The sequence below is a fragment of the Stegostoma tigrinum genome, chromosome 10 (assembly GCF_030684315.1).
Source record: "Stegostoma tigrinum isolate sSteTig4 chromosome 10, sSteTig4.hap1, whole genome shotgun sequence".
Classification (NCBI taxonomy): Eukaryota; Metazoa; Chordata; class Chondrichthyes; order Orectolobiformes; family Stegostomatidae; genus Stegostoma; species Stegostoma tigrinum.
The window spans coordinates 50,275,654-50,302,663 of NC_081363.1; the positions used below are offsets into that span (position 1 = coordinate 50,275,654).

The following is a 27,010-nucleotide window of genomic DNA, read 5'->3' on the forward strand; positions in this document are numbered from 1 at the left end:
CGGGTCGGGTTAGTGGGCTGGCGCCTGCAACTCCAACTGGCAGCGGGTTGGAAATGCTGCTGGTCGGCAAGACGGGGGCGATCGTGGCCGGGGTCTTCGGAGCAGCCTTCATTGGTTATTGTATATATTTTGACAGGAAAAGAAGAAGCGCCCCAGATTTCCGAGCAAAGTTGCGCGAAAGTAAGTGTTGCCCTCGGGCCTCGCTCACCGTCTCCCACTTACCAGCGACAGACACATGCAGGTGTTTGTCTCCTGTTAACCAACACTCAACCCCCTTGCAATTAGGATGGAGCCTGCTGAGACATGCTCAGTTACAGGAGTAAATGTAATTTATTTAGAATGAGAGACACCCCTCGTGGGCCTCGGCATCGTTCCCTCAAAGTTGATTTTTCCAGCATCGATGATCTTGCTAAATTACAGGAGGGTGCAGCTTCTCTAAAGAGCCGTGGGTCAGAACTGGAATTAAAGCATCTTCATTGCAGCACGTTCTCCCTTTATAACGTGAGTTTCGGCTCGTTTTAAAACTGTTTTATCGAAGTATTTATTCTTGGGACTGCCTGATTCGCTGAGTATTTCCAGCGGTTTTTGTGTTTATTTCAAGTTTCCAGCACTTCGAAAAATTCGTATAAATATTGGTTGCGAGTAGAATAACTGTGGTGGAGTGTATTCTCGGGGGGAGGGGTAATACAACTCAAGCATACGCACAAATTAATGAACACAGTTTGCTCAGAGACCGGGTAAAACGTAACGGGCGTTTGTGTGAATGAATTGTTATCGCTTTATCGAATTTGATTGCGTAACAGGTAATCGACGCTCGTACCTGTATGAAACAAAACTTCGTCAGTAACTACATCTTTGCGATGTTGGTGTCCCTCGCAAGAGAATTAAATTCAACTGACCACGTCTTATCCCTCGAAACCGGCGATTTCAGTTGTTTCACTGGTTTTCTGTAGATGTCCTCCTATATTCAATAACGAAGTAGGGCAGGGACATTACTTTGCTAAGAATTGATGTCCCCCTTTGTTTACATCTTGAATCCAACTACCAGGGTTAGGGACACGATTATTTAAATTAAAGAATAAACGGAATGGTTTTCAGACTAAATCCAGAAATACTGAGATAACAAAGTGTGGAGCTGGATGAACACAGCAGGCCAAGCAGCATCTTAGGAGCACAAAAGCTGATGTTTCAGGCCTAGATCCTTCTCCTAAGATGCTGCTGGGCCTGCTGTGATCATCCAGCTCCACACTTTGTTATCTCGGATTCTCCAGCAATGCAGTTCCCATTATCCCAGAAATAGCGATTCTGAGTGGCATTGAGGCAAATTGGAAACTGATCTTCTGGTATTTTCAAGTTCTGAATTTCCAAAATGGATAATTTTGTAACAAATTGGTGAAATTTATTAGAGTACCTGAATTTATAGGGCACTAGTCTAACTGATTGATGTGAATATTACTTTTATAGAGGTGCAGCACTTTTATGGAATGTGGATATCACTAGCAAGGCCAATGTGTTGCCCATCAACAAAGTGGCTTGTGAGGCAATTGTAGAGAGTACAGTAACAACTTTCTTTCCAAAAGACACCAGTAAAGCAGATGAGTTTTTAGAACAATCAACTATTACTAAGACTAGTTTCATCCCAGATTTATTAATTCAATTTAAACTCCCCATGGTAATTCTTGAACCCATGTCTGCAAAGTGTTAGCTCTGGATCTTTGAATTACTAGCCCAGTGACATTTCCACAGCATTACTGGCTACACTCTGTTTAATGTGATTATTTGTATTGTTGAACTCCACATCTAAATAGTACAACACAAAATGGTATTTGGTCCTTTCAGTTAGTGTCAGCTCCTTTAAAGAGAAATCCATTTAATCCTGACCTCTTGTCCCCTTTTTAAGGCTTAAAATAATTTTCCTATAGCTCAAGGCATTGTTTTTTGTATTGAGGTATTTGCTTTTGAAGGTTACTATTGAATCTATGTCTGCTTCTGATGCAGTGCATCCAGTTTCCAAGGATACTTTACAGAAAGGTTTTTGTCTTGTTGGTTCAGGTCCTTCTGCATAAGTACCCTCTGGTTTTTCCAACTTTCATTGGAAACAGATTCAGTAAGGTGAAACTATCTCAAGAAAATCTATGATTTTAAATAGTTCTATTAAATCTCCTTTGCTTGGAGGAGAACAATCCTTAGGTTTTTTTCAGATATATTCTTTCCATGTTTTCCCAGTTTATCTCCTTTGTATTTCTTAACAAGAACAATAATAGATCAATTAACGTTTTTTCCGAAGTTGAATTGATGTGTATGCGTTGACCCCATTCAAAGATGTGTTCATCTGGTGCCTGGCAGTCAGACTTTGCAAGCATATAGGCTGCAGAACTCTGATTTGACTCTTCTTCTAACGCAGTGGTGCTGAGGTCAATTGAATTGCCTTTGCTGTCTCTATGGAGTTAGTAAGATGGAGAACTTCTTGACTTGTGTGCTGTAATGCCACACTGGACGAATCCTATTTAAATATAGATTTTGGGATCCACGAAAGACTGACGTCGTATTTTACAATTTCACACTGTAAAGAGTTGTGTTGTAGTGTATTTTCCATAAATAAAAATAACGTTTCATTTCTGTCTCAGCTGCTTTTTAAGATCCCCTTTTACCCCATGCTGTGGGTGTTCCCTAGCTAAGAAGATCAGGCAAGATCCTAAAAATCTTACTCCTCAAAACTTTGCTAATCACTTTAGATTTTTTAATTAGACCCTTGGAGAGTAACTTATCAACTTGTATTTTATTCCTATCTTTTATCACCATTTTTCTTTTTCCTGTTTGCTCAAGATTGGAATTTGTGGATGTGAATTTGCAACCTCCTGCAATGTTCATTAACTTGTAGTATAATTGTGTTCTAACAATGTTAAGGTTTAACAGGAAACAAGACAATAGTTGGAATTTAGTGTTTTAATTAACTCTTATTGTGCAGTAGATTTCAATTATAAAAAACTTAAGCGATAATATAACTTGTAAATTGACATTCACAAAACTTCTGACTGCCTCTAAAGTAAGACTCCTAAGCTTTTTGACAGAATTGGGAAATTTCATTGTCACAATAAATATTTTCCTGTATCATATTACTTTTTTAATTTGCACTAGAGAAACATGAAGGTAAACTTAATTAGATTTCACTCAAATCAAAAAAATTTGCCTGAATTTCCCTCAACTTGGATCCCTTAATGGAAGGAAATAGTGTTATCTCTGCTTTATAAATCTTTCACTTTCAGGTGTACATTTTGACACAATTTTAATTTGTAGTATTTCATGTATTTATGAGTTCCGTGCATATAATTAACTTAAAGTCACAGTTATCATTAAACTTGGTTAATTAATTAAGTTGATTAATTATACATTCCAGATCGACACAGTTTAAAGTGCTGAAATTCGGCTTTAGTTTGTGTCTTTTTTTAATCCTTGACAAGACATATTGACTCAAAATTGAAAATTTGTCGAATCTAATGAAACGAATACTGTGTCAGCTGTTAGGTGTAATGTGAAATGGAACTTTGCTGTCTTTTATGTCCATCAAACTAAACGTTTTATTTATGGGCACAATATATATAATTTAATCATTACATAGAAACCTAGAAAGTAGGAGCACGAGGAGGCCATTTGGCCCTTTCAGCTTGCTGTACCATTTATCTCTGTCCTGGCTGATTGTCCAACTCAATAGCCTAATCCTGCTTTTTCCCCATAATCTTTGATCCCATTCGGCCCAGGTGCTATATCTAGCTGCCTCTTGATTACATTGTGTTTTGCCATCAACTGCTTCCTGTGCTAATCAGTTCCACAGGCTGACTACTCTTTGGGTGAAGAAATATCTCCTTAAATCCGTCCTAAATGGTCTACTATGAATAGACATATCATTGCACTTTTAGCTAACCACATTTTAATGAACATTTGAACAACATTTGGGCATGTATTGCTACAGGAGTCAAAGAGCAATCTGGTTTTCTATACAATAAAAGGGAATGTTCTACAGAAAGATCATCTTTTCATAAATAGGAATAATTGAATATTTTCATGCTGGTTTATTATTCCTCGACTTCATCTTTGCAATTAAATTTGGAAATTTAGGTCACAACGTTATTATTGTTATATGAGAAAAGAACAGGTTTGAGTTTACTTCCTGTTCTTTATGCACATAAAATTAATTAATGATGCTGTAATGTAATTAGTCATGCAAGTATACCATGCTTTTGTATTCATTCAGTGGTGTGCACTTCACTGACTGGGCCAGTATTGAACTCCTAAACCTATTTGCACTTGAGAATGTGGTGGTGAGCAGCTGCTCTGGACTGCTACAGTTCTCTTCATGTGTGGTGCACTCAGAATGTCGTTAGGGCGGGAGTTCCAGGATTTTAACCCAGCAGCGTTCAAGGAACAGCAATATATTTCACAGTCTGCATAATGAGTGAGTTGAAGGGAAACTTGCAAGTGATGTTCTGGTGTATCTGCTGCCCCTGCCTTTCTATATGGTGCTGTGTATGGAGCATTAGTGAATTTCTGCAGTGCTTTTCAATAGTACATGCTGTTCCTACTGACCTTTGGTGGTGGAGAGAGTGAATGTTTTTGTATATGGTGGTCCTCATGCAGGCTGCTTTGTCCTGGATGACATGAAGCTTCTTGTGTTGTTGGTGCTGCACCCATTCACGCAAGTTGTGTATATTCCAGCACATGGCTGACTTGTGCCTTGTAGACAGTGAGCAGGTTTTGAACAGCCTGGAAGTGAGTTAATCACTGCAAGATTCCAAGCCTCTGACCAGTTTTTCTACTCATTGTTTATATAACTAGCCCAGTTCAGTTTCTTGTCAGTGGTAAGTCCCAGGATATTGATAGTGATGCCATTAAGTATCAAGGGGCAGTGATTAGATTATCTCTTACTGGAGGCAACTGTTGCCTAGCACTTATGTGGCACAAATGTTACTTGCCACTTGTTGGCCCAAGTCTTGATATTATACAGGTATTGTTGCATTTGAACATGGACTGCTTCAGCGTCTGAGGAGTTGTGAATGGTGCTGAACATTGTGCAGTCTTCTGCGAGCATCCTCACTTCTGACCTTGAAGCAGCTGAAGATGATTGGGGCAACTTTGAGAAACTTGAGCAGAGAGATCCTGGAGGTGAGGTGACTGACCCCTCAATCATCTTACTTTTTGCAAGGTGTGACACTAACCAGTGGAGAGTTTGGCTGTTGATTCCCACTTGTTCTGGTTTTGCTCCACCTCCTTATTGCAACAGTCAAATGAGCCTTGATTTCAAGGGCAGTCACCTCACCTCTAAAATTCAGCTCTCTCTTTTTTCCATGTTTGTACCAACATTGTCAAGAGGTCAGAGGCAGGATGGCTCTGGAGGAACCAAATTGAATATCAGTGAGGACGGTATTGTGTAGCAAGTGTTGCTTGACCGTACTATTAATGACATCTTCCAACACTTCGTCATTCATGAAGAGTAAATTGATAGTAATTGACTGGATTGGATTTATTCTTCTTTGTGTTTCGGACATACCTAAGCAGTTTTCTGCATTGTTGGGAAGATGTCAGTGTTGTAGCTATACTGAGCTACTTGGTAGGAGTGCAGCAAGTTCTGAGGCACAAATTTTCAGTATAATTGCTAGAATGTTGTTAGAATCCATCGTCTTTTCAGTGTGAATTGCTTCTGACCATTTCTTGATATCATAAGTGAATCAAATCAGCTGAAGAACGGCATCTGTGATGCTGAGGACCTCTTGAGGAGGCTAAGATGGATCATCCATTTACCAGTACTGGCCGATGATGGTTGTGAATATATCAGCCTTATGTTTTGAACTGATGTGATGGGCTCCCCCATTATTGAGGAAAAGGATATTTGTGGGGCCTCGATTGTTAATTGATGTAAAATGATAACTTAAAATTTATTCACCAAAATTATAAATTAATATATACATAATCAATATTCCCTACTTTTCAGTGACTTAATGAGAAGATGCCTTTAACCTCATTGTAACTGTGTGTGCTCTGCTTCAATTCAGAAATCCGATTCCATTTTGCATTTTATACATCCATGATTTTAAATGGGTATTTTGATTCTTAAAAATTGTAGGAAGAAGAAAACAGAAGAAACAGGATAGAGAAAATGATTCTGTCGGGAAGGTAAGATTGACTGTGCACTTGATGTTCTGAATTATACTGTATAAATTCTTGTGAACTGTGGGAGTGGCAGGTACTTGTGTTTAAAACACTACATTGGACAAACAGGCAGAAAGCTAGCCACCAGGATACATGAACACCAACCAGCCACAAAACGACATGACCCACTATCACTCGTATCCTTACATACAGATGAGGAAGGACACCACTTTGATTGGGACAACACATTCATCCTAGGACAAGCCAAACAGAGACACGCATGAGAATTCCTAGAAGCGTGGCATTCCAACCGGAACTCCATCAACAAACACATTGATTTGGAGCCCATCTACCATCCCCTGAGAAAAAGAACAGGAAATGACATCACCAATGCAGGAAATGACATCACCAACCCAAGGAAACCTAACCAGATAAATAGAAAGCGGGACATAACACCAGCGCTTCATCGGAGGCTCACTGATGATGTTAACTAGAATGGTGACGAAACGTCTGAAAACTAACCTTCCAGCTCAGCGAGCAAACTCACATCCATGTACTAACTATTTCCCATTTTTTCTCACATTCCATCAACTGATTTCCTGGTGAATATAAACAATGCTTACCATTAATTTGACATATACACAGCTTTGCTTTGGATCGTGTGAATGATTTGGTTAGCGGTGAAGCAAGGTGCTTGTCATTGACCTTGAGGAAGCTGGCCAGAGAAGTGTAGTGATCTGTGGGTTTGGTGTTCCTCTTTCTTGACAGCAGTTTAAATCTAGCACTGAATTAAATGGATGTCTTGACATGAGGAGCAATGACGTCAGCAAGCAGATAAGGAGCCAGTCACATTGAAACATTCACATTCAGCAAGTCAGGAAATTAAAACCATTGAATATTCGACCTATACTTAGATTTTCACACACCAAAATAAATGAATGCTCTTGCATTAAGAGAACAGGTAAAATTACGAGAGAAACTAAAATAAGAGCAAACTTTAGAAAAAGAAAAACAAATGTGGAATGATTCATCATCTAAGGAGAAATTTGACCTATAAATTTGTTATAAAATTAGTATTTCGGGGAATTCATGCATGTTGAGCAGTAGTTGTGAATTTAGTATACTTAAAATTTCAACTCACCTCATTCAATAGCTGTAACATTTTCAAGGATTTTTACAGCAAGCATAAGCATAATAGAACATAGAACATAGAACAGTACAGCACAGAACAGGCCCTTCAGCCCACAATGTTGTGCCGACCATTGATCCTCATGGATGCACCCTCAAATTTCTGTGACCATATGCATGTCCAGCAGTCTCTTAAATGACCCCAATGACCTTGCTTCCACAACTGCTGCTGGCAACGCATTCCATGCTCTCACAACTCTCTGCGTAAAGAACCTGCCTCTGACATCCCCTCTATACTTTCCACCAACCAGCTTAAAACTATGACCCCTCGTGCTAGCCATTTCTGCCCTGGGAAATAGTCTCTGGCTATCGACTCTATCTATGCCTCTCATTATCTTGTATACCTCAATTAGGTCCCCTCTCCTCCTCCTTTTCTCCAATGAAAAGAGACCGAGCTCAGTCAACCTCTCTTCATAAGATAAGCCCTCCAGTCCAGGCAGCATCCTGGTAAACCTCCTCTGAACCCTCTCCAAAGCATCCACATCTTTCCTATAATAGGGCGCCCAGAACTGGACGCAGTATTCCAAGTGCGGTCTAACCAAAGTTTTATAGAGCTGCAACAAGATCTCACGACTCTTAAACTCAATCCCCCTGTTAATGAAAGCCAAAACACCATATGCTTTCTTAACAACCCTGTCCACTTGGGTGGCCATTTTAAGGGATCTATGTATCTGCACACCAAGATCCCTCTGTTCCTCCACGCTGCCAAGAATCCTATCCTTAATCCTGTACTCAGCTTTCAAATTCGACCTTCCAAAATGCATCACCTCGCATTTATCCAGGTTGAACTCCATCTGCCACCTCTCAGCCCATCTCTGCATCCTGTCAATGTCCCGCTGCAGCCTACAACAGCCCTCTACACTGTCAACGACACCTCCGACCTTTGTGTCGTCTGCAAACTTGCTGACCCATCCTTCAATTCCCTCGTCCAAGTCATTAATAAAAATTACAAACAGTAGAGGCCCAAGGACAGAGCCCTGTGGAACCCCACTCACCACTGACTTCCAGGCAGAATATTTTCCTTCTACTACCACTCGCTGTCTTCTGTTGGCCAGCCAATTCTGTATCCAAGCAGCTAAGTTCCCCTGTATCCCATTCCTCCTGACCTTCTGAATGAGCCTTCCATGGGGAACCTTATAATGATGGAATTTTTTTGTAGTTTTAGTTGGTTTCCGTGATATGGTGGTGGGGGTGCAAAAAACAGAGAATCACTGACAGAAACTTCTGGAATTCTGTGTTGTTCTGTGCATTTGTGGACTCCAAGTATTGGCCGTTTCAGGGGAGTAATGGTAAACACTTTGTAAAAAAAAACAAAATTCTGTCATTACCACACCAAATTCGTGGCTAATATTCTCATTTCTCACACTTCTTCAGTGGCTTTTTTAAGATTAATAAAACATTCTGTCATAGCATAAGACTTTAAAAATGAGACAAGTTCCATGTGAATATAGCTAAGAACAAAGAGGGCATTGGTGTAATTCTCTAGCAGAGAGACATCTTCAAGTATGAGATGGATAGAGTGTAACCTAATTGTGCTGCCTTTAATCCTGAGAAGTAATGGAGATTAAAACCAAGCCACAAAGAAAAGTGTGTAATAAAATTAAGACTAACAGTATTTAAAGAAAATCATGAAGGTATTGTAATAGGTGGTGAATGGAATGCCAAGAAAGGATTATAAAAAGAGTAGACATAAGATAAAAGGTAAAGATTTTAACAAGTTTGCTAATAGTAAAAGAATGTCTGAAATGGGTCCAATTGTTCAGGCATTATGTGAAATGCTAAATCTGCATGATGACACCATGGTGTCAATGTTAAAATAATATGTTTGAATCAATGCTCCCTTAAATTATGGAAGTCAAAGAATTGATAATTAGAGGAAGAAGAGGAACAATCACTAGCTATACATGAAAGGAATTGTTTCATTGCTTGTAAAATGCTACAATGCGTTGAGTTTGTGGAAGATGCTATTTAATTATTCGTGGTGTAGCCGAGGAGTGTGTCAGATGTGCCCGTGTGAATAACAACGTACAGTGAAAACAATTATGTTCGTTTCTCTTTCAGTTGATTAACTCATGTTTCAGGGTATCTACTAATTCTGAGGAATTGGTATATTGTACTGCTGTTTGAAATATGTTTTAATTTATTTTCTTATTCTTAATTAAAATTGTTTGAAGAAATATGGGTTTTGTGTGACTTGCTAATAGATAACATTTTTATTTAATAATAGCAGATACCCCACAGAGCACTATATGAATTTGACGAGCTTTAGAACTCATCGCTGCCTCAGTTTATTTAACGTTATTTTTTAAGATGAAAAGTGGTTCAAGGGACTTCACAAATAGGTGTTAAGGAAATGAACTTTGGACTAGAAAGTAAGAGATTAGCTGTGAATGAAAATTAGTTGAGATGATCTAGATTATTTTTAAATTTAAGGAAGGTGCAGAGGTAAAAGAATCAAGTGAAGGAATTGCATGGAGTAGCAGTGAGATTACTGAAACCAGTGCCACCAGTGGTGGGATGAAGGACGAAGGAAATGTACACCAGGCTCAAGTTAGAGGAATAGACTGTTTCAAGGGAAATATCATGTAGAGAGAGTGGTAGTGCTTCTGTAATAAATATATTTGTCCAGGTAGCCAAGATCGGTCAAACCTACTGATGAACATTGTAGGCAGGTGAATCATTTTCAGTGTACATATCAAACAGGCAGTCAGTGGGGTGAGGAGGAATAATGCCGTATGGTTGTCAACAGGGAAGACATTCATACCTATGCCTAGAGTTGTTCTGTGGATGTGAAAATGGCATATGCTAAAATGGAAAGATTTGAATAGGGGAAATTTTGGGAGTCGTAGGCAGAGTTCACAGATGACAGGATTTTTCAGAACATCATTGCGGGGAGAAAGGGGTATTTGAGACATTAGTTAGAGAGGATGGATGGGTTAAGCTGAATTTTTTTTAAAAGAGCATGGAAACAATAGTTTTATAGACCAGCTCAAAGGTGCTCGAGAAAACGATGGTCGGATCAGTCTGCACAAGAGCCAGAAAATGGAGTTGTGAGGCATGGATTGAAGAATCAGATGGTGTGGTTCACAGAATAACTGAGTTTGGATAGTGAGAGAAGGGTGGAAATGGTTGAATCCTCAGGCACAAATGTGTGAAGCTCAGGGACAAGTTAGAAGTGAAGAAACGCAAAACTCCAAGATAACAGCATATTTTACCATAAAGCTTTTTATAATGAAAGAATTTTAAAAATGAATCATTTATTGGATGTGGGCGTCACTGGCTAGGTTAGCATTTATTGCTTCTCCAGAGAGCATTTAAAGTTAATCACATTGATCAGGAGTCCTAAGTCGGCTAGACAGTTAAGAATGGTAGATTTCCTTCCTTAAAGGATATTAGTGAACGAGATGGGTTTTATAAACATCCTTCAGTGTTTACATGGTTGCCATTTGGCTATCTTTATATCCCAGATTTGTCCTGGGACAGAGGTTAGGCTGGAATTCTGGATTATGAGCCCAGTGATGATATCACTCTGTTTTAGACTTTCCCCAAAGTAGGTGAGAAATACAACAGCCTATAGCCATAAAAATGTTCACTTCAGTAACAGCCATTATAGTAGAAAAAACAATTATCTTAATGATCAAAAACAGTTACTTTATCTCACAAAGTATGCTAGATATTGTCCAATGTATTTTGTGGTGAGTTTGTTAGTTGGTTGAACATACACAAAAGTAGGGAAGACCTTTAATTTGTACATCTGATTTTACATTGTGTTATGTAATCACAAAATAATATTATAGTCCCAATTGACTCCAAGAGGCTTATTTCTTTTTCATAAATCAATCTCCTCTGTCTTCTCTACCAAATTTCTGAATCCTTTATCTTTTCAGGTGCATCTCATTTTTCTTGATTTAAAAGTTGTTCTGTCTGCTTTAGAGACCTTCTGTGTAACTGCCTTAACAGTTGTATTTGCCATTCAGTGAAAATGCTACATCAGTCTTTTCTTCCTGACTTCGTTTTTTTTTACTTGCAGCTCATTGTCTGAGATTCTTAAAAATTGGTGTGAAGTTTTAAATATTTTTTAGAAAAAAATGATGGGCTGAAGGAAAGACATTAGATAATTATGTTTACATGGTTGCTTAGGGTGTTCCATAAAGTATTTTTTTTCCACAGCTAATGGATTACTTTGTAGTTCCTGTTGCTGAAAATGGCAACCAATTCTTGCAAACAACGGGGCCTTGCAAACAACAAATTAATATATCAGCCAAACTGTTCTTGGTGGTGTCACCAGACTTGACAGCGTAAGTTAAGATGCTATTCAGGTTGTGCAGTTGAAGATTTAGCTAAGCAGGGAAGCAGTTTAACATTTAAAGTACTCCATTCTGATATTGTAACATTTCCCTAATGCTGTAAATACGAATTAGCAAGTTGGCTGTGCAGTGTAGTGACAGGAAGATAATGGATTCATTGCAGGTTCAAACTATTCAAGACAGATTGGTCCAGAATGATCATGTTTATATTCATGAATAATAGTTGGAGTAAGTTAAATTTATATAGCCATTTTCTCCATTTTTGATTTCAAGTAAATGTTAGAATTGACACACTTCTTTTTGACTTGTAAATTCAGTTACCTGATCTGAAAGATGTTGAAGCTGTACAGAAGTTTTTTCTCGAAGAGGTCCAATTGGGAGAAGAATTGCTGGCAAGAGGTAAACCTTGAATATTATTGCTTATGATATATTTCTTTTGAGACCAGACCAGACAATAAATGCTGGTCAACCGGCAATGCTCACATCCCAAGAGTGAATTTAAAAAAAAAAATCCCCAGAAAAATGGCAAGTTTCAGGTCAAAAGAAGGAAGCGGTAGAAAGGCAAAATTAATGGTTCTTTACTTGAATGTGCATACTGTCTGGAACCAACTAGATATGTTAACAGCACAAAAACAGGTTAATTGGTGTGATCTTGTAGTTGCCTTGGAGGCATGGTTACAATGAGATCAGAGCTGGGAACTAAATATTTGAGTCTGTGACTTTTCAAAGGTTAGACAAGAAGCAAAAGGTGAAACCAAACACAGTGCTGGAGAAACTCAGCAGGTTTGGCAGTATCTATAGAGAAAGAAGCAAAGTTGATATTTCATGTCTGGTTTCTCTTCCCAAATGGAACCAGCTTTCAGTTTCTCCATCACTCTGTGATTGTGGATGATGAAAATTTGAAACAGTGTTTTGTTTTTATAGGAAGGAAAGTGTCATGGATAGCGTTGTTAATACAGAATGGAATAAATAAGACAGCAAAAAATTATTAAACGAGAAAAAGAACTGTGGATGCTGGAAATCAGAAACGGAAACAGAAATTGCTGGGAAAACTCTTGCAGCATCTGTGGAGAGAAAACTGAATCAATGTCTAAGGTCCTTCAGAACTCTTGAACAGACCAAGTACAGGTAAAAAGCCAGAGGGAGGAGTCCAGGAGGAGGACACTGTTGGAGGTGGGTGAAGGGGTCTGTGGGATAGGGAGAAGATTCTTGCCGAAAGAAATGGACACAGGTGAAGGTGATGTAAGAAGAGTTCAACATCATGTTGCACTCGAAATTGATTGAGATAAGCACACAGAGGGATAAACCTAAGATCTTTGCTGAGTACAGAATATTCAGTGTCGGAAGGCATAGTAAATACATGACAGGAGATGGGGTGAGGAGAGGGGATGGAGTCAGAGGGAAAGGGAAGGGAGGAAGTAAGGTTCCCGAGGGTACGGGTATCTCTAGATTGTTGCATCTGGTATTCTTATGCCTGAGATGAAAAGAAGAGGTGTTTTTGTTGACACATGGAATAAGCCACAGAATGAATTGGAGCTGGGGGTTAACGCAGGGCAGCGTTCAGCCAGTGCTTATGGAGAGGGAGATTGCAAGTCTACTTTGCAATGCAAGGCACAGAGTGTAGGTCTCAATGTGGCAAGAACAGCTCTCTGAGGAGCAATGTACATCATGGAGATATTCATGGGTGGATTCAAATCAGAAAGTATGAAACTGCTGTTGGAAAGCATGTAGGGTGAGTTTGAGCTGGAGACAGTTACTGAGTTCTGAAAAAGGGTCACTGGGTCTTAAGCATTAACTTTAATTTCTATGTATAGAAGCTGTGGGACCCGAGTTATCCCAGCAATTTGTTTTGAGCGAAAAATGATGTTGAATCAGAAGGTGTAGAATTCATACAGGCGGAGGTATAAAACAAAAAAGAAAAGCTAGACACTGAGATGGAGTTCTGCATGCCTCCTAACTATAAGGATCTTGAGGACATGCAACAAAGGCAGGATGTTACTCATGGGTGATCTTAATGTTCACGTGGTCACATTGACAGAGGAAATGTGAGGAAGAATTCATAAAGTATAGTCTCGGAGACTGTCCTGACTAGTATATTGCAGATCCAATGGAATCAGGCTGTTTTGGATCTGGTGAAATGTAATAAGGCAAGTTTTTAATAAATTGTAAGTTGTGGGAAAAGCACTACAAGTTACTTTTAATTCGGCTGCTTATTAAGAAATCTCAGAGTCTGGTACAAAATTTGATTTGAACTTAATTGCATTTAGCGACCAAAATAAGGCTTAACTAAGCAAGTTAAACCTCAACTCAACTTGAATAGCACATGATCAATGATGGAATCTGGCCGGGATTTCACCAACAGCTCTGTCTCTAAGTGTCCAGGTTTCGATCCTTGTGCAGTCTTGTTCTTCGAAGTTACGCAAAGGGAGAATTCTGGTGTTGGATTCTTGTACATTTTTCTCTTTTTCAAATTTGTGGTGTGACATTATTGATGATTCAATGGATTCTTTCATCCCCACCTTTGATTACTTTCCTGGAGACCTCAAGTCTGTAGCTTGCCTTCTTGTCAGAAGTAGCTCCCTCATTCCTTGTTAGATTTGGGGTTAGCTGTTTGTTTAAAACATAGCTTTTCCTGTAATTAACTTCTTAAATTCCTCTGCAGGGCAGTGTGGCGATAAATCATCCAGGTGCCAAAACAATTTTATGTAATCTTGCCAAGATATGGCTAATTGCTTTTAGTCTCTGTGTAACAGCTTCTTTGTCCCTTTCATCTCAGAATGAGTTATTGCTGATTGTTTCAATGTATTAAGTTCTTAAAGTTGTGAAGTTTACATTGTCATGGATGCTCAAGTAAAAAACATCAAAGAAACAGTGACCACAACATGATAGAATTTAGCACTCCGTTTGGAGGGGAGGAGCTAGTATTGGAAACAACTTAAGGGCATTTAAGGGTAATTACAAAGGAATGAGGGTGGAGCTGGCTAGAATGGACTAGAAAAGGAGTTTAATCTCATATACTGTTGAGGAATAATGGCAGATTTTAAGAAAATAGTTCATGTTTTACAGCAAAGATGTCTCCAAGTGAGGAAGAAGGATTCTAGGAAGGGGTTAGGCCAATCATAGTTAACCAGGGAAGTTAAGGATGGTATCAATTGAAAGAAAACCTAAACTGTACCTAATATTAATGGTAAACCAGTGGATTAGAAAAGTTTTAAGAACAAAATAAAATCAAAAAAGGGAAAAAAAACTTCAAATGTAAACTTGCAAGTAAGATCAACATGGGCAGCAAGAGTTTTAAATAAATGTGTATGAAGGAAGAAGCCAAAGTGAGCAGAAGTCCTTGAGGAGATGAAGTTGGGGTAGTAATGGGGAACCAGCAAATAGCAGAGAAGCTAAGTAAACACTTGGCTGTAGAAGACTGTCATTGCATTCTAAAATTACTAAATAGTCAAGGGGCAGAAGGAGGAGAAGAAATAATACAAAAATTATTACCAGAGAAAATATGAGGAAATTAATGGGGCTGAAGACCCCTGCAGGCCCTGATGGGATGCATCTTAGGATATTAAAGGAGGTAGCTACAGAGGTAGTGGATGTAATGATAGTAATCTTCCAAGAATCTCCATATTCTGGAAAAGTGCCAAAGACTGGAAAACTGCCAGTGAAGTGGGGGGAAATTCTTTGCTGGTTAGTGTCATACCTGGAACAAATCAACCCAATTGTGTATGATCTAAAAGTCACCTTTTACATTTTGCTTATACTTGGTGCAGTAGTTGGCACGCACAAAATCTCCCCTTTTTTAAAAAAAATCATGACATGGTGTACTTGCATTAGCTAGCTTTTTTTTTGCCCCATAAATGCTTGTTTTCCTTAATGTTATCTCATTATAATGGTTATGAGTAAAAAATGTTGTTGAGTTTCTCGGGTGGTAATGCAGTTTGCATTCTATATGTAATGGAGATTACATAGATGTACTTTTGGTTTGAGGGAAAAGTGTCTTATTTTCTGATTTTGAAATGTTGAAAACAAAATAACTGCGATGGTAGTCTGACATCAGCTAAACCAACTGTGGCTTAATAGAGGCAACTATTTTAATCATATCCACTTGGTTCTAGTACTTTATTTGTATGTTAGGAGACTGCTAAGTACAATGAAGTACCTACCTGTATTTAGAAATCCAGGTGCCTAATTTGGAAATTGGAAAAATGGAACTGTTGCACAAGGAATAACACACAACTCAGAATCCAACAAAAGATCAACCTTCTGGCTGAATGAGTTTCTGAAGAGTATAATTAGGGTTTTCTGAAGATCAGCCTCAAATCCTTTGGTTCCACTTGGCTAGAATTTGTGAGCAACCCCAAAAGATAATATTGTTTTAAATATATATCTTCAATGTTGAGTAATCACAGTGAATCAGTTTTGCTGTTTAAACAGCCTTTCACTTCCATTCATTGTTATGATTTTTGAATAACCAGAAGAAAACTGATAAGTGTGAGAAAATAGATATTGAGAGTCAGGTCTTCTATTAACCCCTCCCTCTTTGTCATCAATGTTTGTAGTTTCCACATAAATTTAAATCTGTTGCAAATAGAAAACTTGAAGCTTGATGTGGAAGTATGGTTTGTTGAACTATGTAGACAGAGAGCAAGGTTTCATCACTTTTTTTGTGTATGTATTGAATTAAAAGCCATGAGCTGCCAGCGGTTGGGTACTCTTGCATCTTTTAACCCTGACTGGAACTATTGATTTGGATCATGCAGGATCTGATGTAGCTGTGGAGGTTTGTGTGGTTTAATGCTACGCACACTAGAGTTTTTGATGCACAAACTTGAAAAATGTTATTAGAGAATGCAAGTGTCTTCAGGACTAGAACGTAGTTACTATTTACTAACTCAATGAATTAACAAAATACATCCTAAATTAAAATATTTTAAAATATTAATATAAATTCTCTGCATGAGCAATACCTGAGAGGCTACATTTATTGCTCATTTCTAATTGCCATGTGATGGTGATGTTTTTTGAGCCTTCCTCAAACATCCATTCTGCTAGTGGTAGAGTTTTTATTCTTTTCCATTTTGGAGGAAATTAATAAGTTGATGTGGGGACTTGACTCATGTATATAGGCCAGGGAGAGGCACTGAGTGTTAAACCGGTTGAAATCCAGCTCCTTTTAAGATGATTTTTTCTGGGCCCAGCTCTTAAAATACCGGAATTAGTAAACTCATTTTAATTTACTGAAGTGATGCGTGAACTCTCAACCTATGTTACTAATCTATAACTTGATTATTACTCTATTGATTTTTAGGTGACTATGAGAAGGGAGTTGATCATTTAAGTAATGCTGTATCGGTATGTGGTCAGCCACAGCAACTATTGCAGGTTCTTCAGCAGACACTACCACATCCAGTGTTTCAAATGCTCATCCAAAGATTGCCCGTTGTAAGACAGGTATGCTAATATTCATTTTTTGTGTGCATTTGAACTGTATGCATGTATGGATAATTAGCTGAAAATTAAAAAAAACTTTCAGAAAGTACAATGTTCTATAGTAGATGACCAACAGATTAGCTCAGGTTCTCCAAAAATTGATTTGTTTTTGGATTTTGAAATCCAATCACCTTCAAACTGGTCACTAAAGAATATTAAAAAGCCAGGACTGAGAGATTTTTAGCATATTGGGAGTGGATAGGGAAGTGGAGTTGAAACCCTATACCAGCCATGATAGCATTAAATGCTGGAGCGTTTTGACTCTGTGGAGTCTACTCCATCATTCATAAATTTCAAAGACCTATTTTGTCTAGTTAGCAACAGTGAAATTGAACTCAAATGTTTCAAATCATCTAGACCAGGATTGGCCAACAGACAGGCTGGAGCTATAATGCAAGCTGCCCTATCTAACCTTCTACTGGGCTTTGAAATGCACGAATAAGAGATTGTGCGAAGTAGTGTGGGGCTGAGAGAAGGGCGATCTCATGCAGGAGTGCATGCAACAGAAAGAAAACCAGATGGTGAGCACAAGGATTTTGAGAGAAAAATTGATTTGTAGCTGCCTACATAAATAGGTTTGACATTCTGGTCGAGGCTAATTTACTTGAAGACTTCTTTTTGCTCCCAAAGTTTTTAAAAGACTGTTTCAGTTTCACCTTTGATATTGCAAAGTTGTCTGAGAAGTTATTTGGTATTACTTATTCTTACTGTTTTGGAAAATTAAGCGACAAACAATTAGTTGAAATCACAAGTAAAACCGAACTCACTTTGTTTTGAAAACTAGAGAAGCTTGCTTATACCATTGAAAACATTTTTACCATAGCTAAAGACCATACCAAACCTACTTGAAAATATGTTACCCACGAAACTACAATGGAATAAGAATTTGTCATTCCTAACTGGTATTATAGTCACTGTTTAATTTTAAAAAAAAAACCCTACCTGAAGACCAATGTAAATCTGAATTTGTGGAAAATGAGTAGCTAACAAGAACATTCAAGATTGGCTCTATATTACTCCCTCAATGTTTTCTGTACACCTATTTGCTATGTAACATTTTTATTAGTAATTGAGCTGGTACTAAGGCAGCTGAGTTTTTATTTTGTTTCCTAAAGCAGAAGGTATGTGAAAATTTGACAATCTTAAGCAAATGTGAAGATTGAAGTGAATGTTCTGTTGTTGTCCTGTTGGTGTACGGATTTGATAGGACTATGTTTGGAAGAAAATGTATACTACAACAAAGAACTTGTTACTTTCCAAACATGTAATAGGAAAGTTGAAATATTTTTTCACCAGTGTAAAGTGAAATCAATACATCTAACACCTTTTTTCTAAACATTTTTCCATTAATGAGAGAACAGAACACTTGCTTTTTTCTGATAAATAAATGTGAATTTCTTTCAGCGTTTCCTCGCAGGTATGACTGCACAGCATTTGGTAGAAGATGACGTTGAGTGAAAGATTTACACCATCTTCAGCTCCAACAAGGTTTATTCCATCATTGTGAACCTTAAATGCAGTGATCACTGTAGACTTAAGTTTACAAACAATTCAAAGGTGTACCATTCACATTCAAAATAAACCAGTAATGTTGGTCCATCACGCATAATGAATTCTTGATTCCATTCACCTTTTCTTGATTCTAAGAATGTTCATTTCAGTAGCATCTTAATGGGCGCTAGTGTTTTGGACATTTTAAAATGTGACTATTAGTCCACCAATGTTTTATGATTCATTTGAGCTCTGACATTATTGGTCCATTCTTATATTCGAGGTTGGCTAATCAGTCCTGCTTTAGCTGCTAAAGCTTCATTTTGTTGAATATGATATTCCTGAAAGCGCATTGATATCCTTTGGGTCATCTTCAGATATTTCTGTAGACAATGTTCTGAACAGGTCACCTGGATTGAACAAAAAAAACCAAAAGAAACTGCAAATTAAACTAGTAAATCTCAAAAACTAAGATTCTTGTAGTTCACACTTGCTAGAACATTGAAGCTAGCATAAAATTAAGCTTTTACACACCTCCCACCCATTGACTGTATGTGCATGCAAACAGACCTTACTAGTAGACAGCAGTTGGCAGAACAATGCTCCACATACTTGAGCAACATATCCAGTTGGATATTTCAGATCAAGAAATTTAATACACTATGGGCATATCTGTTCACAAATGCTATTGAAAAGATGTTAAATACAGGGGTGGATAACCAGAAAAGGAATTGAGAAATTTTTCCTAATAATCTTTTAAAATCTCCTTGTAAATATTCCCTAAAAAGCAGATAAGCAATTTCTAAGTTTGGCAAACCCAATTTTGTATTTTGCATTGAATACAGAATGGTCCTAAAGAATCACACTTCTGCTTTTCCTATTCCTTGTGTAGATCACAAACTAGGGTGTTTGGTATTTGCTTGGACTTTTTCCTCACCACAGTCTTCAACATTTGGAAATTAAATGGCTGGAGTGGAAATTCCAACTGCTTGTGATGAAATACGGAGGAATTTATTAATTTAAGACTTAGCTTTGAGTCACAAGGGTAAGGTTTGACCAAGAAAAAAAAAATCACAGTACCTGGACATTTTGAAATGGCACATTTTCTGTATTTGTGCAGCAGTTGGAATTATGACCATCAGCAACATAATAAAACAACTTATTTTATAGAAGTTTGAACATTTCCTTTTTAAAACTTCAGTTTTCAATTGAGTACATTATTAACTATGTTATACACTTTAACTTGTATCCAGGTCAAATTTCACAATCGACTCTGATTATTTTACAACTGCCCTGTAATAACAGATCACACTGCACAATGAGATTAAATGATTTGAAAAGTTGGAAAAATATTCTGGCCAATACACCAGAAAGGTTTCCTTAAAGCAGAAATAAAACTATTTATTAATATCCTCGTGATTTTCTGATATTGGTCCATTAGATTTTCTAGTTTGCATTCTCTTTCTGCTTGAAGCTTTTAAGTAAGAAAAAGGATCTCAGGTTAGTTCGAAAGAGCAATGAATTTTGAAGAATGGTGAAAAGAATTGAAAGTGTGCCATTTCAGACCCCTATTTCTAACCTACGGGAATATGAAAACAGAAGGAGGAAATAAAAAGGTTTGTTTAAAATTTGTTCTCTGCTGATGCAGTGAAGTCCTGCCCCGCACAAGTTCACTTATCCACAAAATAGTGTTTGGTATTACTTCACAAAAGTTTTACCAAAAAAAGAGTCAACAAAAATGAGAGCATCCAAATGAGTATCTAACTAAGATATAGATGATGTCCATGGCATATTTCACAGATGAGAAAGTATAGGCTGTACATGTTAGCAGTTTTGTTACCCATTGGAGCACTTTGTGCATTGCTAGAGAACTCTTTTTAAAAAAAAGTAAAAGTGTGATCCGTTATATTTTAATTGTCTTGCCCCAGAAGCACACTTACATTGATTGAAAACAACTGGTTATATGGTCTTGCATTCTACGCACCAATTTTTGGATGGTTGGAACCTATCTATTTATTGCACATTTGCAAGGTTTTTAAGCTTGACAGCTCTGAGAACAGCAGGACTTCACTGTATTCAGAAGTTTTTAGTCAGGATGAATACATATTTCTAACAATTTTTGCACTGGGGACTACACCATATTTGATATACCACAACCTCTTTGAACCCCATATTCTGATTATTAAAGCATTAAGGCTCTCAATGACATGACATTTCAACTGAATTATCCCAAATGAATGAGTGTAAAAATTAATGGCCTTGTTTCAGAGTCTTAAGTGGAGAATATTAGCAATCATTTGTGTATCATTTTAAAATTATAGCTAGGGTGTGATTCTTCAATTCTTTCACAATAGCGGTTGAATAGATGTCATATTGCATAATGAATGTATTGATTTTTAAAATTTACACAATACAAATAGTAGGGAATATACCTCTTCTGTTTTTACATCCCTGGTTGTGAAGTCCTTTACACAATCCATAAAGCAGTGCTCAGTCAGTTTATTGTACGTGCCCAGAAATTCTTTAAACTGTGCAAGAGCAAGAAAAAATGAACATATTAAATCCTGTTACCTTAAGTAATATGTTTACTAACTTTCAATATTAAAGTAACCTTAAAAGACATTTACCTGTTTTATCTGGTCTGTCTCTGATATTTGTGCCATTACAACTATGCTTTTAGATCTTGGGAAAGTTTATTGTATCTGGCAATAAAGCAATTCAATAGACACACATTAGAATTGCAATGAAATGTCACATTTGATTTGTATAAAACCTTCATTAGAACTCATTTGAAACACTGCAGTTCTGATCTCCATTTGAAAAAGGGATACGGAGGAACCAGCAAAGTTGCTAAAAAATTCACAGAAGTGATATCAGAATTGCAGTTTCTCCTATTGGCAAAAAAGGCCCCTTTGTCTAGAAGGCAGAGGTTGAGAGTTAAATAGTTATTGATTATTAAAGGTATTGATGAGGTTGACAAAAATATTTCTACTTGGTGATGGTATCAAAACCAGGGGTACCAGTAGAAAGTAATCATTGATAACTTTGAGGAAATTCATCAATGCTTCTATTTAAATTTGACACCAAACTTTTTTTTTTAAAACACAAAAGGGTGGTAGGTGCCTAGAACACGCTTGTGGGGAAGTGGTAAAAGCAGATACAATAGCAATGTTAAACAGGCATTTAGACATGAACAGGTTGGAAAGAAGGGTACAGACCAAGAGCAGGCAGATGGGATTAGTTTGGAATGGCACTGTGGTTGGCATAGAGCGTTAAAGGGCCTGTTCCTGTGCTATACTGTTCCAGGACCAAAGGTTAAACAGGTATGTTTTAAGAACACTTTAAATGAGGAAGAAATGTAGAGGTTTAGGAATGAAATTTCAGGTCTTAGGGCTCAGGATATCGTCAATGATGGAGCATACGAAGTTAGGGGATGGAATCTTATGGGTCTGAATGACATGCTGAAATATATGGCAGAGATCATGACAAGATAGTTTCATGCCTTAAGTTTTTTGCAAATGGCATGGTGAGAAGCAATGTGGGGATTAATGCTTGGTAATGGCTCAACCTGCCTTAATGTTCAGACTCCTATCATATCACACTTGTACGGCTACCAGAACAAGCAGTTGGTTAATTCACCTTGCCACTTGTTCCGAATGACCTTCATGTTGGAAGCAGGCACCAATATCAAAGTGCACAACCATGACATACCTAGATAGAAAATGAAGCAGAACAGAATGCCTCCCTGATGCACTTATTGCTTTTGATGCTCTGTTCAAGCAGATTGCCAGCGGCACTGTCACCAGCCCTAATAGCACTTGTTGCACCTCGTCCCACATTCACCGCTGTAGACATCAGATGAGCCTTCTTGAGAGTAAACCTGAGGAAAATGACAAGATGCGAGTCCATAGCTGTGCACTCTGATCACTCTGCGGAAGTATTCGCTGAAGTATTTAACCTCTCTTTGCTATAATCCGAAGTTCCCCCAGCTGCTTCGAGGAGACCGTCACCCCAGTACCAAAGTAAACTCGTGCACAGTGCCTCGACAACTGTCGCCCCGTGGCTCGGACCTCCGTAATCATGAAGTACTTTGAGAGGTTCGTCATGGCCCACCATCAACTCTAGCCTCCGGGCCTGCTTCAATCCCTTCAAATTTGCCAACTGAAGTAGGTCCACAGTGAACGCCATTTCCCTAGCCCTGTCCTCAACCTGGAAACATCTGGATAATAAGAATCTCTATGTCAGGCTCCCACTTACCAACTACGTCTCTGCTTTCAACACTAATCCAAACCAAACTATCTCAAGACTCAGACCTCTAACTGGATCTTCAGCTTCCTGACCCATGGACTGTAATCAGAGAAGACAGACAATAGCACCTCCTCTGACATAATTCTCAACACCAGCGCCCCACAAGAATGCATATTCAGTCTCCTACCGTACTCCCTGTATACTCACAGCTGTAACCAAATTTCGTACAAACTGCAACTACAAGTTTGCTGATGTTTTATATCTGGCCTACAACGATGAGTCAGTATACAGGAAGGAGATGAGTGCTTGGTGTCACTGTGCAATGATAATAATCTCTCTCTCAATGTTAGAGAAACTAAAGAACTGATCATTGACGAGGTAGAAAGGAGGAAGATACAGCTTTATCTAAAGCAATGGAGCTGAGGTGCAGAGGGTCAACTGTGTCAAGTTCCTAAGAGTGACGATAACCAACAGTCTATCCTGTATCATCCAGGTAGGTGCCATGGTCAAGAAGGTGCGACAATGCCTCCTCTTCCTCAGGAGGCTTAGGAAATTGCAAAAGAATCCTCACCAATTTTTACAGATGCACTATAGAAAGCATTCTTTCTGGGTGCGTACTAGATTGGTATGGCAACTGCTCTGCCCAGGACTGTAAGAAACTACGGAAAGTTGTGTACACAGCCCAGGCTAGCACCCTCTCTTCCATGGGCTCCATCTGCACTTCTCACTGCCATAGGCTGCCAAAGTACCCCCCCACCGCCCCGTTAATACTCTCTTCCATGACAGGATACAGGCGCTTAAACATACATACAGGTTCAAGAACAGCTTCATCCCTGCTGCAATGTGTTGAATGGACATCTCTAATTTCAAATGTAATTTTGATCTTGCTTTTGTGCACCTCCTATGCAGCCGTAACCTTGTATGTCTCGCTCTTATCTAAATATCCTATAATCTGTATATGCCCTGTATGTTTTGATCTGCCTGTACTGCTCACAAAACAAAATGCTCTGTACTAAAAGTAAATCAAATCAAATGCATCAGCAGTGGCCATACATACCTACATCTGTAGGCATTGCCATTTGATATGCCAGTCTCCAAGAACCCTCATGGCACAATCTGATCATTTACAGGTGCTTCTGCACTTCAGTGCTGCATCTTGAGCTACATCCACACACAATTATTGTAATGGTACTGCAACGACACTGCACTCATGGACTTGTCCAGGCTGCATCTCTACACTCTGCTTGCTCACTGTCGTAGCATTCATTTTGAGCCTATGTATTGCATCCCTGCCTTGTCATTGCCTCTTCAGCCAGAGATACCAGGCTCATACTATTGCTATCTTACCATGTCATTTTGCACAGACACAAAACCAGGAAAATAACTGTCAACAAGCCTCTGTTGCGCAAACGGAGATAACCTTTGCTCAGGAGTTCACAACACAGTAAGTTAAAGGCAAGCCACTCGTACCATTCTCGGCCTAGCTCAAAGCAGTCTGAAGGAATGAGGAGCCAAATGACAGGAAGCACACCACGCATCCTGACTCTGCCCTATTTGGGGCTGTTTTCCCCATGGAATGACAGGGGCAGATATTAAGAGAGGCTAAAATGAGAGGCACTCTTAATACTGTTGGTGTGGATGAGGAGATGTCCTGATTGAGCGAGTAGAAATTGCAAAATACATGCAGGATTGATGGTTTAATAGTGCAGAAAGGACACGATGGACCCATAAACTGGACCAAGCTCCAGGAATATGTTGGAACAGTCAAGTTTAGAGGTAAGAAAGATGTGGACAAAGATTTCAGCAGCAGATAAACAGATAGGAAAGACTTGGGTGACAATGAAATGTAAAGTGTTTGTAATAAGATATGAGTGAAAGCACATTGTGGGATCAACTACAACACCGAAGTTAAGAACAGGTCGATTGAACCTAAATTGCCATAGAAAAGAAGAAGTGAATATTTGTTAGGGAATGGAATATGTAACAGGGCCCAAGGACAATAGTTTTGGTGTTCCCAATATTTAAATGGAGGCAACTTCTGATCATTCAGTATTGGATTTCGGACAAGCAATCTGATAATTTAGTAGCAGTAGAGGAACCAAAAAGAGGTGGCGGCGACACAGCTGGATGTTGCACACGAATTCTTTGTTATCCACGGATACGGTGAGGGAGTGTAATTTGAATAGCTACAAGGCGTTTTCGGACAATGTTGGCAAAGGGCAGCGTGTTGTTGAGATTTACAACAGGGGCAAACGTAGATTCTGAGTGACATAAGTGATCATAGTTTTCAAATGGGAAGAAAAGTTATTGGCGTTGGTTTTCTGGCTATCTCTAGAAAAGGGGACTCGATGAGCATTGCTCACAAATTCCCAGTAACGAGGGGAAGAACGTGGGAGCATGGACTCAGCTCCTCCAGCAATAGTCCGTCGCCTCCCCCACAGCACTGGGACGGTTACTACTGTCAGTGAAGCGACATGGGGACTTGTCCTGCCGCAGCGGGTTGAGTGATTGTTGCAGTCAAGTTACTGTCATTTTCAGTCGTGGGACCTCTCTGTTCAATGAACCACTCCTGGAGCCATGACTTACCGGAACCGTCTTCCCGCCGTAAATTCACACTCCGAGTCGCACATTCACTAATGTCATCAATCCAATAAAATAATTCAGCTCCGTGCAGTTCATTGGCCGCAGATTAGAGAGCTTTAAGGAACGGACTTCAGATTGACCAGATTTATTTTTAAACGGAAGGAAAGCTAAATAATCGGCGAATGATGGAAAGCGCGTGCTGAGAATCTCAGACTAGTTTTGCTCTCTTTAGGGGCGGGGCCATGGATTAACGGTGTGGCAGGACCCGGATGAAGCTCCAGCCTTTTTTTGAATTTTGTAACCAAGTTTCAGCTCGAGCAGAAATAACGGCGCCGGGCAGAGACCCCAGGACTGCCCCTTCCCTAGATTAACAAGTAAAACGAAATCTGTGCGCAAATCTCTGGAGTACCAACCCTCTCAAAACAAAATCTTGACAGGAACCCATTAAACCCTCCTACCTCAAAATACCTCCTCACAGGAGTTCCAGCAGTCCTTCCTCTTGCCCCGAAAGTCTCCAGCAGGATCTGCAGTAACACCCACACCCCCCCCCCCCCCCCCCCGCCCCGAAACCAAATCGAAACCCGGACAAGCCCCAGGTAGGAATACCTCTCACATCCCGAACAAGAACCCAGGACTTTTCAAATCCAGACATCCCACCCAAAAGAAAGCCGACCGCAGCAACAACCCCCAAACCCCACTAAACGAAACCGGAAAGTAGCAGCAACCCACCCACCACCAAATAAAAATCCCGGAAAGAGATCCGCCGCCTTTCCCTCTTACAATGAAGAACCCGGACAGGAGCCACAACACGTCTCTCTCCTAAAATCCGGATAAGCATTCGCATCTAAGCCTCGTCTCCCTCCCCAAAACTAGGACAGCATTGCTGCAACTCCCCTTTCTCCTCCAAACCAGAATAGACCCCCATTCAGGGAGGAGCGATTCCACCTTAGTCTGTTAACAAGACGGATCATGTTCTGTTGTCGCCTCTAGAGACGCAATCAAGCCGCCTTACTTGGGGAAGCTCCCGGTTGTTACCGAGTGGTTTGCACTGGTTGCGTTTCTGTCTAAGCTTTAATTTAAACGGGCGGCGAGGTCCAGGCGACTGTCGACCCACATCGAGTTTTATTTTGAAACTCCAGCCAAGTGGTGTTTGCGAAGCGGGAAGCAGCAGATGTTTGGCGGGATTGGGCCCGGGGCCCAAGCTGAGTGATATAGCTCTCTACTCGTCATTAATCGCGAAATAAATTTCATCTCCGGTAGCGAATAAAATCTGCTGGAGGAGAATGGAAGTACCGGTGAATGTAGCGGCAGGCGGCAGTGCCTGGCAACCTGGGACTGCCAGCAGAGTCAGAATTTCGGTGCAGAAGTTGCGTGAAGTTACTTCCCCGTCCGCTGCTGAAGAGCCAGTTTACATTCCACCCGCTCTGCTAGTGAATAAACCGTGGGGCAACAAAAACACATCCGATGGAAATGTGTCAGGAGGAACATCAGGTTAACGTTCAATCTTCTCCAACGTTAATTTTACTTTGGTTAAAATGCTGTTTGTTTTGTATAAATCTAGT

At 39.3% G+C, this 27,010-nt stretch overlaps 3 protein-coding genes across 9 annotated transcripts in view; 2 read left to right on the plus strand and 1 right to left on the minus strand.

Moving 5' to 3' along the window:
* Positions 1 to 18,735, plus strand: LOC125455478 (mitochondrial import receptor subunit TOM20 homolog). The gene is made up of 5 exons (XM_048537553.2): positions 1 to 180; positions 6,119 to 6,168; positions 11,957 to 12,038; positions 16,945 to 17,087; positions 18,531 to 18,735. Exons 1-5 carry the CDS (start codon positions 54 to 56, stop codon positions 18,582 to 18,584), a joined length of 456 nt encoding a protein of 151 aa, XP_048393510.2. The 5' UTR covers positions 1 to 53; the 3' UTR covers positions 18,585 to 18,735.
* On the minus strand, positions 18,600 to 26,868 carry timm9 (translocase of inner mitochondrial membrane 9 homolog). Of its 6 annotated transcripts, XM_048537555.2 has the most exons (5): positions 25,452 to 25,658; positions 22,329 to 22,497; positions 21,245 to 21,319; positions 21,050 to 21,145; positions 18,600 to 19,027 (listed from the first exon to the last, which is right to left on the minus strand). In XM_048537555.2, the coding sequence occupies exons 3-5, from the start codon at positions 21,278 to 21,280 to the stop codon at positions 18,890 to 18,892; spliced, it is 270 nt and encodes an 89-aa protein (XP_048393512.1). In that variant the 5' UTR covers positions 21,281 to 21,319; positions 22,329 to 22,497; positions 25,452 to 25,658; the 3' UTR covers positions 18,600 to 18,889. The 6 variants fall into 6 exon arrangements, with proteins under 6 accessions (XP_048393512.1, XP_048393513.1, XP_048393515.1 ...); XM_048537556.1 differs by lacking the exons at positions 22,329 to 22,497; positions 25,452 to 25,658 and adding an exon at positions 26,742 to 26,868; XM_048537558.2 differs by lacking the exons at positions 22,329 to 22,497; positions 25,452 to 25,658 and adding an exon at positions 26,461 to 26,570.
* kiaa0586 (KIAA0586 ortholog) overlaps positions 25,995 to 27,010 on the plus strand; it is a 490,003-nt gene continuing 488,987 nt past the window's right edge. For both annotated transcript variants that reach the window (XM_048537548.2, XM_048537549.2), the window contains exon 1: positions 25,995 to 26,939. In XM_048537548.2, the coding sequence (XP_048393505.1) occupies positions 26,732 to 26,939 (208 nt within the window). In that variant the 5' untranslated portion in view covers positions 25,995 to 26,731. The remainder of the gene's footprint in view (positions 26,940 to 27,010) is intronic.

Coding starts and splice junctions, on each gene's coding strand:
- timm9 (XM_048537556.1), bottom strand. CDS start 21,280: ATGGCACAAATATCAGAGACAGACCAGATAAAACAG. Junction 21,146..21,244: donor AGACAGACCAGATAAAACAG/GTAAATGTCTTT, acceptor GCTCTTGCACAG/TTTAAAGAATTTCTGGGCAC. Junction 19,028..21,049: donor GGGATGTAAAAACAGAAGAG/GTATATTCCCTA, acceptor TGTTCAATCCAG/GTGACCTGTTCAGAACATTG.
- LOC125455478 (XM_048537553.2), top strand. CDS start 54: ATGCTGCTGGTCGGCAAGACGGGGGCGATCGTGGCCGGGGTCTTCGGA. Junction 181..6,118: donor CCGAGCAAAGTTGCGCGAAA/GTAAGTGTTGCC, acceptor TAAAAATTGTAG/GAAGAAGAAAACAGAAGAAA. Junction 17,088..18,530: donor GATTGCCCGTTGTAAGACAG/GTATGCTAATAT, acceptor AATTTCTTTCAG/CGTTTCCTCGCAGGTATGAC.